This window comes from Eupeodes corollae, chromosome 3, assembly GCF_945859685.1.
Source record: "Eupeodes corollae chromosome 3, idEupCoro1.1, whole genome shotgun sequence".
Taxonomy (NCBI): Eukaryota; Metazoa; Arthropoda; class Insecta; order Diptera; family Syrphidae; genus Eupeodes; species Eupeodes corollae.
This window is the reverse complement of record NC_079149.1, coordinates 136,163,614-136,177,378: the sequence shown is the minus strand read 5'-3', so window position 1 is coordinate 136,177,378 and position 13,765 is coordinate 136,163,614. Positions and strand designations below refer to the sequence as shown.

Sequence of the window (13,765 nt, the reverse complement as noted above, 5' to 3'; positions counted from 1 at the left end):
GTGAACTATGTGATTCTATTTTTCGCAAAGTAATTTCAGCTGTTTAGGGAGAAAAAAGTTTAAAATTTACGTTTATACGGTAATTTTTTGTAATCAAGGAAAATTTAAGCCCAGTGCATTAAAATGATATTTTCTACACGTTTAAATTTTGAGGGCTAGTTAGAAATGTGATCAAATTAAGAATTTCATTAAATGCGATTTTTTAAAACAAATTCTGAAGATAAAAATTGGCCAAGGCCAACAACTAATTGGGGAAGTATTTTGTATTTATTAATAATTTAAATATGTATCTTTTTCGAGGGCTGCAACTACCTGGAAAAGAATACTTAAATGAAAGTGTGTGCATATCATAGAACAATTAAGTTGCGTCCAAACTTTGATATTTAACTAATTTACTTAATTAAGTAAGCCGTAAATGTGTATGATAACCAGAATCACTTTGAATCTTATTAACCATTTTATGTTCTTAAGTGTTTGCTGCCTCATGATAAGGACGTTCACATAAATAAATGTGAAGCTTAATACCTCTAACAAACTTACTTTTTAAAACACACCGATTCTCAATGATATAAAACACCCTTTTTAAAAGTATTCATGTTAAGAATTTTGCAAAAGTCCCATATGTAGTCGAGTCCTTAATTTTATTTGTCTACTCGTGGCGAATTTGTAATCTTACCCTATGTCAACAAAAGTTCATCGAGTATCAAAACAAATGACAACTCACCCAGCAACCACCTGACTTTTTATTATTATTTATATTGTTTTTTGTTATAACATTTTATGGCCAAACAAATAGACGATGTCCGTGGAACTAAATATTTTAACACTAAACATATGGTGAGAAAAACAAAATAACCTTCATAAATCAATCAGTTTCTAAAGCATCAAAATACCAGGGGTATTCCATACATTTCAGATGATCGAGAGACACGAATCAATTCCATCAGCTCGGAGTTGGCTACTGGAAAATACGACATCGTAAGCTTGCAAGAAGTCTGGTCACAAAATGATTACAATTCAATCAAACAGAATCTCGAGACTGTTCTTCCATTCTCGCATTATTTTTACAGGTTGGTGCATAGTTTCATTTAGAAATATTGACAATTTTATGATGATATGGATATGAACATTTTCTAGTGGCGTTATGGGAGCTGGATTGTGTGTCCTCTCAAAATATCCCATCATAGGTGCTCTGTTTCATGCTTGGTCAGTTAATGGGTACTTTCACCGAATACAACATGCTGATTGGTTCGGTGGAAAAGGAGTTGGACTTTGCAAAATTCTAGTCAATGGACATCTCATACATTTTTATAATGCACACGTAGGGACGATAGGTTCTTGATTTGTTTCGATTAATGTCACGTGTTTTCTTTGTGTTCCATAGTTGCATGCGGAATATGATGTTGAAAATGATGAATACAAGACTCATCGAGTGATTCAGGCCTTTGATACAGCTCAATTCATTGAAGAAACTCGAGGCAATTCTATTCTACAAATTTTAGCTGGAGACTTAAACACACAACCTCAAGATATATCTTACAAGTAAGTTAAGCAAACTCAATCGAATATCTAAACTTTCAATGTCTTTCTTAGAGTTCTACTATACACATCAAAAATGATCGACTCCTGTCCGGATGAGAATATTGGCACAAACGAGTGTCATCACAATTCATACACCTCAAAGAAGCTAAGTGAGAAAAATCCAAATGGCATTCGCATTGATCATATTTTCATACGAAGTGCTGAGAGCTATGACGCCCACATTGCCAAATACTCCCTCCCGTTGCCGGAGCGTATTCCAGGCATGAAAATAAGTTATTCTGATCATGAGGCCGTGATGACTAAATTAAAACTTACTTCCAAACAATGCTCAAGCGATAAATTAGTAGATGATAAAAATGAATTCTGCGAAAAGCAAAGCTCACTTGAGGAATCCGAACTGAAGACAATTGAAGTGCTTCAAGAGTGTGTGCATCTTTGTGAGACGAGTTTGCATAAACTCAAAACAGATCGCATTTTGTACTTTAGCATAGCGATTTTCGTAACGTTTTTACTTTTGGCGCTGGTTGATTATTCAGTCCCAATTGGATTTAAAACTTTGTATCTGTTGTTGAAGTTTATCCTTTTTGGAATAATCTTATTTGCTTTGTTTATGGGGTCGCTGTGGAATTATATAGAACAGAATGGCATTTTATCTGGCAAAACTTCAATGGAAATTAAGTTGCGGAGATTGGGAGAGTTGGAACTGGAGCTACATTGATATTTTTTAAAACTAAGTGTTTAAATTAAGTGAAAAAGTTAATAAAGTATTCTATCTGTCAGCGATTTATGTAAAATAGACATTTTGTATTTGTATTGGAGAAAAATTTGTAGCAACAATTATTGAGAGTTCCAGCTGGGGACAGTTTTTATAAAAGTAAGAACAATCAACTGTTTATCAGAGTTTTGGAAATATTAATTTTCCCAATTAATTTGAATTTCCTGTAATTACATGACCTTTTTTCATTATTGTTACCTGAAACAATTAAAGACATTTGAAACAATGAACTTCCTAATTACATGTAATTTAAATTTTTGAATGGGTTTATTCAAGTTCTTGAGGAAAAGCACTTTAAATTACAGTCAAGATAATTGAATTGGAAAATCAATGTTAAATTCATTAGAATTATTTTTTTTTTCAAGAAAAATGTAAAAATTGATTGATCGACTTTAAATTAATTGCATTAAATTAACTTTTTATGAATGGGCAATCATCAAAAGTATAAATACCAAACAACCACAATTTGAAATGCTGGTTCATTATATGACATTAAGTACAAACATGAAACCCTCTTTGAAAAGGTGTTTTAAATCTTCTTCTTTGAATCAAACAAATTGTATTACTGTCCCCGATTTTACTTGTATAGATATGTATGTATGTAGCTCCATTTCAAAGTAGAATCGGAAACAACCTTAAAATAAAATCGAATACTGCAGTAGCGCCCCTGAGCAGTTGTTATATTATTTTATGATAGAGTGGTGGAAGAGAATTTAGCACACTTATTCGATGAAATTAAAAATCTTGTATTTTAAAGTTTTTTTTTTGGACTGAAAGCTGCAAGCTTATCTCATTTATATGCAACATGGTGGAAAATATATGTTTTTACCGAAAAGAACATTGTACAAGTTATACCTGTAAAAAAGAAATTGAAAAATTTGTTAAAACAACTTCTTTAACCTGGACATTTGTTTAGCACACTTTAAGTTTTAGATGGATAACTTTTAATGTATGTAACTTACCATTAGGGAGGATTCTGTATTTGGTAGGAAATTATTTGTTTTTTACGACTGTTCTGATTCTCTAGGCAAAATTTCAACCAAAGCGGCACATCGTTATCTTGGAATGCCATACCGTTTAAGATGTGAATGAACTGCCATAATTCTCGCAAATGTTTTGGCTTTCTTATTTCTATTTGATGTTCCACATCATTCCACAAATTTTCGATCGGGTGATTGCGTTGGCCGCTTTAGAACGTTAATTTTATTGACCTCCAAACAATTCTTTACAAGTGTGATGTGAGCTTAGGGTCATTATCATGCATAAATCTCCATAGAATTCTTTACAAGTGTTATGTGAGCTTAGGGTCATTATCACGCATAAATCTCCATAGAAATGGTAGATTTTATTCTGAATCGATTGATATGGTGTACCAGGATACTTTTGTACACATGTTGGTCCATTTTTGTGTCAATTTTTACCAATACCGTGCCAGGCAAATGCAGCCCAGACCATAACATTACCACCACCATATTTGACCGTTTTAATAGTATACCGAGGATTGTGTTGCATATTCTGTGGACGCCATACATACTTTTTGCCATCTGAAACAAACCGACAGAATTTGAATTCGTCGCTCCAAAGCACGTTTTTCCAAAAACTTAATGGTTTGTTATAAACAAAAATTACAAAAAAAACTCCTTATTGTTTCACACAAACAATTAAGTCAAAATAACGAAAAAACAAATTAAACATTAATTATAAACGAATTACACGTGAATGCATTTCGAACGCTTCAGTGGCGTTCATCATAAGCACTAACTCAATTGACCCAAACAATTATTAGTTTTGGTAAATCCAGAGCGAAGAAGAAACAGTTAGATTTTTTGTAAGTAAAAACTATAGAAGAGAGAACAAAGGTGATTGAATGTCTCCTCCATCCACATTCAAATTGTTGTTTTCTTTTTCAATAAAATAGCTTTCATAAGCGTCAAGTCTATTAAAGTTGTTTACATTTTTTAGTAATGTTATGATGTGCTCTCTCTCATCAGAACCATGACCTTCCGCAATTACATGATCGGCAAAAGCCGATTGTTTAAGTTTTTTCTCTTTGATGCAATTGCAATGTTCTTTAAATCTTACATTCAAGTTTCTTTTTGTTTGTCCAATGTAACGTCGTTTGCAAACTCCACATTCAATAGCGTAAATTCCCGATTTTTGTTCTTGGTCAACTTTATCTTTTGTAGAGAACACTGGTGAAATGTTATGTTGATTTAAACGGTTTTTAAATTTGTTCATTATTTCTGGGACATAGGATTCTCTTTTCATTTCATTCCTGAAATCCAAACAATTTTTCTTAAACAAAGTTGATTTAACATTTATAATGGAATCCACAAGAGTCTTGGAATAACCATTTAAAATAGCTACATCAAGTATGTACTCATATTATTTTTTAAAATTTAATATAGATAGTGGGAGATTGACAATACGATGTGCCATGGAATGAAACGACGCGTGTTTATGTTGAATAGGGCAATAAGAATCACTAGTTATTATTCTTTTTGTACTAGTTGGCTTATGGTATATTGCCACATCAATTTTGTCCAACTTTCTTGTCAGTTCCAAGGCTAGTTTTTGATCCACTTCTTTTTCACTTGTGAATTTTATTGATTCGCATTGATTATTTAAAAGATTTAAAAAATTATCACTTTCTGACTCTTTTAAAATTGTAAAAAGTCATCCACATACCGATAAAAAACTTCTGGTAAACTACCTTCAGCTTTCAATTTCATTTCAAGCTTTGCCATATAAATTTCAGCAATGAAAGGGCTTAGTGGGTTACCAATACTTGTACTTGTTCTTCTTCGCTCTGGATTTACCAAAACTAATAATTGTTTGGGTCAATTGAGTTAGTGCTGATGATGAGCGCCACTGAAGCGTTCGAAATGCATTCACGTGTAAGTCGTTTATAATTAATGTTTAATTTGTTTTTTCGTTAATTTGACTTAATTGTTTGTGTGAAACAATAAGGTGTTTTTTGTAATTTTTGTTCGCAAAGTTATATGTTTGAACGAAGTTCGGATATAAAGTCGTTTTTGACAAAAATGTTTGGTTTGTTATAATTTGCAAACTCTAATCTGGCTTTCAAGTTTTTTTTTTTGAAACGAGTTTCTTTCGCTGGGCAACCCAACCACGTAAATTTGTTTCATTTAATCCGCGTCTTACCGTCCTTGATGATTATATGTTGACATCACACTTTTCTTTTAGTTCGTTGCGGGTGGCACTGGAGCTCTGAAACGAATCCTTGGATGACAAACAATAAATTACTTTGTCTTCTTTTGGTGTGGTCTTCCTTTTACGAGGAAATTGCTCGATGTTTTGAATGGTTCCGAATTCTTCAAAATTCCAAGCGCGTTGTAAACCATTTTATGGAGCACTCCAACAGCTTGGATATGTCAGAAACTATCCTTCCCTTGTCTTTCAAAATTATTTTTTGTTTATCTTCTGAGCACCATTGTCCCTTGGCCATGAATATTTAAGTACATTTTGATTTATTTAATAAGTTGATACCGGATTACCTCGAAAAGTGCACTTTTGTTCAACTAAACGAATTAAAAAATGTATTGGGAATAAAATGTGCTAAATTTATGTCCAGCTAAAAATAGTTTGAATTACAAACTTATGCAGTTTTCTCAAAACGCAAACAAATGTGTTTCAATTTTTAATAAGGTTGTCAATCACTACATGAAATTGAAAGTTACAACACAAACAAAACAAGTAAAATAACGATATTTCTTATCTTCTTCAAGTGGGCTAAATTTGTATCCACCGCTGTATGAATCAACGGAACTTTGGAGTAGGTTACACAACTTTTTCTTTTTTTCGTCGATAGATGAATTACGAGTAACTTTGGTTTAACTGCAATTTGAAGCAAACATCTATTATGTCCTTTTCTAGAACTGGATGACCAATCATTATCCTAAGTTATTCTCTTTCGGAAACTTAAAGAGCGAAAATAACTTTCTCGTTGACATATAGATATAGAAGTCAAAGAAGTCCTCATTTTTATTGGAATAATTTAACTTAATTTCTAAAACATAAGATAATTTATGTTATTTTTTTAATGATGGCTCCTAAATCCCATTAGAGAGGATTTGTCACATTTGTTCGTATTGGAATGATAACGTACAGTGCTGGTCTCCATGACAAGAATTAATAATGGAGGGCATTTTAATTCCCGTAAAAAATACTTAAATGTTACACTGGCAGGAATTTTAACCAAAACCGGAAAATTTCAAAACACTTCAACGTAAACCAACCTCTTCCAAAACTTCTTCCAACAAACGAATAAACCTGTTAGATTAATTTTTAAATTTATATACAATAGCATTTTATTTTCCTAAAAATATTCAGATCATTAAACAATGCTAATACATTTGATACACATAAAATACATTCATTATAATTTGTTCAGCTAAGTATAAAAAATTCAACTTAGATTCAAAATAAATTCACATAAGTCTTAAATAATTTATTATTCATTTCTTTTTAGTTTTTAGTTTTAAACTTAATTCGTTATATTTTATTTGTATGTCCTGAAAGAAAAATTTTATTTATTGTTGTTAGAATTGTTGTTTGCTTTGTCTGAAGAAACAAGGAGGGTACGTTCTTTTTGAATTTTTGTTTTCTAAACAGACACCAGTAATGTTACGAGTACAGCCACCATGAGATAAAAAAAACTAAACAATTTGACAAAAAGGTATACATAATATAAAGAGAGCGCTCCAGCAGCGCACAGTCATGTCAATTCCAAAACCTAGAGAAACTATATATATAACAAAAGTTAAGTTAGTGCGACATGGACGATAATATATTAGTAGCGAGAGTGAGATGAAGTGAAGTGAAGATAACAAAAACACATCAGTACGTTAAGTTAAGGCATCGTATTTCGTATGTTATGTGTTAACAACTAAAACAACGCACTTAAATGAAAGGAATGCAAATACTCTACAACCTAGATGACGACAAGTTCGACCAAATCGGGGAATGATAAATAACGACAACGACAATGTACATATTTCGGTTAGTCTTTGGCAATATTATAGTGAAAAGTAAGAAGATGAGAGAGAGGTTTGTTAAACAGCAAACTATAAAGCCCACACAGTTAATGTACAAAACAAAATATTATACTGAGTATATTTATAGAATTAAGGATGTAGTTCTACGATGGGACGAAACGATCACGATGATGGCCACACGTACCCTCAAAAAACAGCAGCGAGCGCGATTTACATTATTCAAGCTTTTGGATTACCCATATTATACATGATTCGATCTTTTTCGACACCCCGCACATCAATGCCGAGCATCTCGTCGGTAGGGGTGCTCAGCCAGTCAGAGTTATTGCTATCGGATTTTTTAATAGTGCCACCGCCACTGTTTACAATTGAAAAGGAGTCGCTTTTTGAGGAGCTGTCGTTGCGGGTGGTTGTGTTCGAGTCAGTGTTTGAACCACCGCCATTATTTTTGCGGGCTTGAAGGAAATTACCGGAAGTGGGAGCGCCGTAGTGTGGTGAGTATTCTTTTATTTCGTCTCGCTTATTGATATTAATGGCAAAATTCGATGAATGCTTCGAAGAAGAGGCGGCGTCCTGAGGAGCTGCTGATGTCGAAGGCGCTTGAAGAAGATTATCTGTAGCTCCATAGCGATTTTTGGTTACCATCGGATTACTAAATGACTTTCTATTACCTGTATCGCTGTCTGTCTTAGCAACTCCCGCTGCCATTAAGTAGTCCGATTCGCTGCTAGATCGGCGGCCTCGCGATAACGGTTGGTAGGTGGTTCGTCCATGGAAAGTCCTGCTTATCGAGCCGGTCACATAGCCAATATGCTCGGTAACATCCTCTTGCATGTCTGATATATCGATCATAGACAAACATGCTGTGAACCAATTATTGCTCGGATTGTTCCAATATTGTGGTGAATTTGAATGGAACGGATGATGGGGGAAACTGTAAATATGTGCCACAGCTGCTATGAACATTTCTATACAAATGAGAAAGTTCTAAAAGAAACAAATTTGAATAGTTTAACTACAAACAAAAAATTGGAAAAGACACATTTTACCTGCAACATAAGCGCCAAATTTTTAGTGTCTCCCAGGTCGTTTGAGTTTCCGAAAATCTTTTGAAAGAATCCGTAGTAAACCATGATATTAAGAAGAACCCCTTGACTGGATTAAAAATTTAGAAAATTTACATTAAATTTAGGAGACACAATTCCTACAAAATGAAACTTACAAGAACGAAAAAAATACAACAGCTTTTATACATAAGAATTTGGGGATTGGTTTCATTGGCTTCAAGTCCTCCTAAAATAGTGATTAAACAAAAAAGAAAGAACATGAGTTTTGTTTTCATTATAAAATTGTTTTCAACTATGTTTGTACCCACCTTATTGGCTTTATAAAAGAGAACCAAACAGTACATAGCAACGAATTGTGAAATGTTGTTAATGAAGACAATGTAAGGGAATGCAACGTCACCAGCAAAGGTACCTTCTCCATAAACGCCGCATAGCTCACATATGCTAAGAAAAATTAAACTCATTAATTCCAAAATTTTAAGGGTTAATTTCAATACAAAAGAAAATTGTTTTTTTTTAGTGAAGATGATTCGAAAATCTTATTAGAAGAAACATCTTGTCTTATTGGGAAATATTATTAAAGATTTGCCTTTTCTTTAATTGCTGGACATTTTATACCCGCACACATTTACTAAAAGAGGATTAGCAAGAAATCCATAAAAATAGAACTATAATTTTAAAGGATCGTTGGAATTTGATAAATGAACTACTTTCAAAAGGCATACAAAGTTGCATTATCAGGATGACGTCATTGCAAATACTTCGTTGCATTAGTTCGCAAATTATATGAGAATGCAAAGAATTATTACAATTTAATTTAAAAAAGAAGTCAGTTCTGAAAAAAGATTGTAAGCGATGGAGGGAGGACAAATGTATTATTTAAGATTTAAGGACCCGAAAGCTTAGATATAGAAATTACTTCGTCACATGAATAGGACACCCCTTAGGTTTTTTTTTCTATCGTCCAAAGTTCCCAAACCAAAAATGCTAGAGACGTATTTTTTTTTTAAATCTTAACTTCAGTTAATTGCTTTTATTTCACCTGAAAAAGGATTTAATGCTTAGGATTTAAGTATTAATGAAAAATTATTGATCAAAAACAGGCAAACTGCGAGGTCCAAATTTCGCACCACTTGAATAGGACACTTTAATAAAAACAAACATTTTAGAGTATTAATATTCTTTTTATTACGAACATTACTTTAATTGGGGGTAACTGGAGTATTTTATTTAAGAAACAAAAATGTTTTAATATTGTTTTGAGCCACCTTTCTGCTCCAAAACTTCACACATTTTGTTTGGAAGGGATGCATACAAACTGTCCAAATAATTTAGCGAATTCGAACTCCAGGCCAATTCGATGGCTTGGGTTAGTTCGGATATATTTTTGAATATTGTTTTCCTGGACGTGTCAGCCATCCCCAAACATTTTCTATGATAGAAGGGCGGCCAGCTTAAAAGCTCCACATTTTGGCTCTGTGTATACGATTTAACTACCCGAGCTGTGTGTATTGGCGCATTATCATGTTGATAAATCCAGGGCAGATGTCCAAAAAGTGTTTGAAAGTATGGAAATGCCTCTTTCAATATACCATTGTAAGACAATGCATTCATTGTTGTTGACACAAAATGTAGTTTGCAGGTGGCATAATAGGAAATAGCTCCCCAAAACATTACACCTCCAACTCTGCTATGCAGCCGGTCCAGATAATGAGTTTCTTGGCGGAGGTCATGGAAATAGTAGCTATATCCATCGGGACCTTCTACATAATTTTTTTTTCGTCGATGTCACTAAAAGTCCAGGTAACGCGCTTCAAAAACTGAGGCATTGCTCTTTTCGAACTGGGTTCAGGGGTGGCTTCTTCTTGATTTTAAGTCTTTTTATGTGTTAAGCTTTCGAAATAACACGACGCATGGTTGTCAGACTTGCTTTAACACCACATTTTTCCCTGATTTTTACCAAAAGAGTCGTGAATTTGACGCTTTTCTTAATATAAGTCGCCTTTCATGTTTTTCCCATATTTAGGCTCATTACCTAAAAATTTGGATATGTCGGCTTCTCTCGACTTTTTTTAGCTATTTTGGCAATAGATAAGCCAGCGTCCTTATATGCTTTGATTTGTCTTTCCGCTTCGGTCAATACTTTTCCTCGACCTATTTTACGTTTTTTTTAAAATTAAATATTCGAAATTTACAAAATAGATCGATCAACAAAAAATACAATTCCGCGTGACAAAGATAACAACTAAACTAAATGCACAGCCTATTCAAGTGGCGCAAAAATATTGCTTTAATTTAGACGAAAGTTAACATAAAGTAAAAAAAATATAACCGCTTTTTTCCAGAACTTGAAATTTGTCATAGAAGAGTTGAAAAAAGAAAACGGGCAAAATACGATTACTTTAACATTCCGCTTTTGAGTTATAAGAAAAGTTAAAAGAGTGTACAGGATGTCCTATTCAAGTGGCGATGAGTGTATTTTGCAGATCTATACAAATATAGAAAAAATACCAGCGACTAATACAAGGCTCATATCAAACAGTGATAGACTCCAAATAAAAAAAAAACATTTTGAGGCTAGACAGAAAGACGAATAAATGGAGACAAGTTTGCTTTTTGGGTACAATTTTTTTAAACTTGACGGATTTCGATAGTAACATAATTAATTTCCATGACTTCAGAAATTGTCTATTTTGGCAAGGCCCAAGGACTTCTATGACACAATCAAATTGGAGTGTTGGTAAACAAGAATCAGAGGTAACAGCTGAATTTTTGTTGGAACGGTCATTTACAAAACTGAAAACATTAACAGACCTATGACCTGCATTTTCTAACAAGATAATACCTTCATCCCCACTTCTAAGGTTGTTATAAGTGTAAAATCAATTTGATGACGTGGTACTTTTGCAATAATCAAACCCTTTTAACCTCGGCTTTATCGTTGAGTGAAGGTAGAAACCAAGGACACATTAATTGGAAGAAAATAACACTTTAACCGAATCAAATGATAAAAGGATTCGAGTGTCCTATGCAAAGTTTTGTGCTTAAAAACAAAACGTCCTGGATCAATTTAAGTTGATTTTTAAGGTTTCCTAACTTTTAATTTAAATTATTTTATGAAATAAGTTGAGTTTTATTTTAACTTAAAATGTTGAAGTTAAGAATTAACTTTCTAAAAATCTATTGAAATAGACTTAAGAGCTTTTGCTTCTTGAGCTCAGAGTTATTACCCAAGCAGCAGCTATGATTCATTCAAGTTTTTTTAAGTTATGAGATCTCATTGAACTTTTTATGAACAAATCTATTGATAGTGACTATTTCTGTTTTTGTTTTCAACCTACTATCAAAAAAGTGGTCTCTAACAACAACATTCAAAAATAATATTATGATTACTAGCAAAGTAAGTTTCCTAAACCCATTAGACTTCCAATGAGTCAAAGAGAATGTTCTTTAAACCAGATAACAAACAAGCATATGTCGTAATCGGATTATGTATCAGTTGAGAGGCCCTTCATCCGAATCATTATCACCCAATAAGAAAAAACACTGATTTAAGACTCTTATCTCAACAACAATACGTGAAATTGACAGTGAAATTTAATATTTTTCGAAAAATAAGACAAAACTGCTTATGATGATCGAATTACCTTACCTAGATTTTGTAAAGAAAAAGTGAAGAAATAAATAACAGAAGAGAAATAAAATACTTACACGGAAATAAATGTTGTTATTGGTCTAACCACCGTGTACTGCAATATGCCGTGCTTGCAGTTGTGTATAAATTCCCTGCCCATTTCCCACGGGCGCATACAGCACAACGGAAAGATGTGGCTCACTTGAGGCTTAATTTCCATCGTTGCCTCCAAGTCCATTACCAAATTCAAATAGTTGAGCAAGTAAACCAAGAAATTGTATATAACATAGGCTTCATAACATTCACGTAATGAGTCAACATAGATCGAGTGTTCGGGGAATAGTAAACCCAGCCACTGTACAAACGAAAAATACGAAAAACCAAAATCATGAAAGGCAACAGAATTGCAAAAAGACATTCTTAAATCGAGCTTACAGCATTTAAAGCGTATATTGGCACCATCCAGACAATGCGAATGATGTGTTTTTGTAAAATCGGCTTCGTAAAATGAATGACATGTTGAATTATGTGCCAAATGGAGATTGGCACTGCGGACAGCACAAACAATCCCCCAATTAATATCAACTGATCCTTGCGTGTGAATCCATCTTTCAATGAATTCACTATCAGCAGGGGGACAACTATTATGGCAAATATCACATATGTTACAATGAGCAGTGGACGAATCCAGATTCGCCATTCCTTGCAAAAATGACGAATGTTTAGTTTACACATTTTTGGTGTTTTTAATAATTAATGTTTCTTTGGGAATGTTCATGCTTTGTTAATCGAGAGCTCTTTAGAAAAACTGTGTGTGTGGGCGTTTCGCTGATATGAATAATTAGGACAAACACAAATTAAGTAGAATTCTTGATATTTTTTTTTCTTTGCTTTTTTGGGGAATTCTCAAAAAATTAGTGAACTAAAAATTAGATAAACTACTTTCTTTTCTTTTTCTCTGTTTACTACGTTATGTCAAAAACAAAAAGTTTTTGTTTCGATAGCAGCAGATGTTCGAGAATCGTATACGTGATTTTTTAAACAGTGCTGCCAGAATGCCCAAAAGAAAGGTCCCAGTTATGGGATCATGGGGTACATTTTTCTTGGATATATTAATTCCAAAAACTTCAAGTAAATGTTTATTTACAAAGCTATAGTTACACTGGGGTTAAAAGTAGAATAAGTATCGATGTTTTTAAGGGGCAGTTATTCCTGTCAGTAAAAATTTAAATAGGGAGAATCGTAAATAATTTACCGATGACAGAAATCAACAAATTTAAATCATTTCAATAGAGGTTTTTCGAGCTTCACGAAAAAATAATACATTTTTTCTTTTTGCTCTTGATTTCATCAGTAATTTTTTTAATGATGCCATTGGAAGATTATCAAGTTGGAACTTCATTAGTAAAAGGGCCGGTTAAAGTTATAATCGGTTTTCATTGATGAAACAAATTATTGGTCGTTTAAAGTGATTACTTAACATTTATGCCATTCAAACAAATTTACTCATCGAAATGCTATGGAAAATTGTATCTATCAGAAATTGTTTATTAGAGTTTATAAATAATTTACAAAACGTCAATGAATTTGACAATTCAATGAATTTTTGCTGCGTATTTCAAGTTTGTTTTCACACAATTTTTATTTATGTCGTAGAAGTTGTCAAACAAACACATTTATTACAAAATGTTCCGACAAATTTCAACATTTAGTTGAATTATTTGTATTT

The 13,765-nt window shown here is 33.0% G+C and overlaps 2 protein-coding genes across 4 annotated transcripts; one reads left to right on the top strand and one right to left on the bottom strand.

Moving 5' to 3' along the window:
* The first annotated feature begins 706 nt into the window (after window positions 1-706).
* Window positions 707-2,340, top strand: LOC129949886 (putative neutral sphingomyelinase). The gene is made up of 5 exons (XM_056061601.1): window positions 707-837; window positions 897-1,070; window positions 1,138-1,321; window positions 1,385-1,542; window positions 1,594-2,340. Exons 1-5 carry the CDS (start codon window positions 800-802, stop codon window positions 2,258-2,260), a joined length of 1,221 nt encoding a protein of 406 aa, XP_055917576.1. The 5' UTR covers window positions 707-799; the 3' UTR covers window positions 2,261-2,340.
* A 4,278-nt stretch (window positions 2,341-6,618) lies between these two features.
* Window positions 6,619-13,023, bottom strand: LOC129950252 (transmembrane protein 184C). Of its 3 annotated transcripts, none has more exons than XM_056062129.1 (7): window positions 12,472-13,023; window positions 12,114-12,391; window positions 8,711-8,846; window positions 8,558-8,628; window positions 8,385-8,490; window positions 7,520-8,322; window positions 6,619-6,852 (listed from the first exon to the last, which is right to left on the bottom strand). In XM_056062129.1, exons 1-6 carry the CDS (start codon window positions 12,769-12,771, stop codon window positions 7,555-7,557), a joined length of 1,659 nt encoding a protein of 552 aa, XP_055918104.1. In that variant the 5' UTR covers window positions 12,772-13,023; the 3' UTR covers window positions 6,619-6,852; window positions 7,520-7,554. The 3 variants fall into 3 exon arrangements, with proteins under 3 accessions (XP_055918104.1, XP_055918105.1, XP_055918103.1); XM_056062130.1 differs by having other exon boundaries at window positions 6,619-7,949; window positions 8,007-8,322; window positions 12,472-13,022; XM_056062128.1 differs by having other exon boundaries at window positions 6,619-8,322; window positions 12,472-13,022.
* Between the last annotated feature and the right edge of the window lie 742 nt (window positions 13,024-13,765).

Excerpts from the sequence above, each read along its gene's own strand:
- LOC129949886 (XM_056061601.1), top strand. The coding sequence starts at position 800 with ATGTCCGTGGAACTAAATATTTTAACACTAAACATATG. Across the intron at positions 838-896 it reads ATTTTAACACTAAACATATG|GGGTATTCCATACATTTCAG; the intron begins GTGAGAAAAACA and ends TCAAAATACCAG. Across the intron at positions 1,071-1,137 it reads TTCTCGCATTATTTTTACAG|TGGCGTTATGGGAGCTGGAT; the intron begins GTTGGTGCATAG and ends AACATTTTCTAG.
- LOC129950252 (XM_056062129.1), bottom strand. The coding sequence starts at position 12,771 with ATGTGTAAACTAAACATTCGTCATTTTTGCAAGGAATGGCGAATCTGG. Across the intron at positions 8,629-8,710 it reads TCTTTTATAAAGCCAATAAG|GAGGACTTGAAGCCAATGAA; the intron begins GTGGGTACAAAC and ends TCACTATTTTAG. Across the intron at positions 8,491-8,557 it reads GTTGTATTTTTTTCGTTCTT|TCAAGGGGTTCTTCTTAATA; the intron begins GTAAGTTTCATT and ends TTTTTAATCCAG.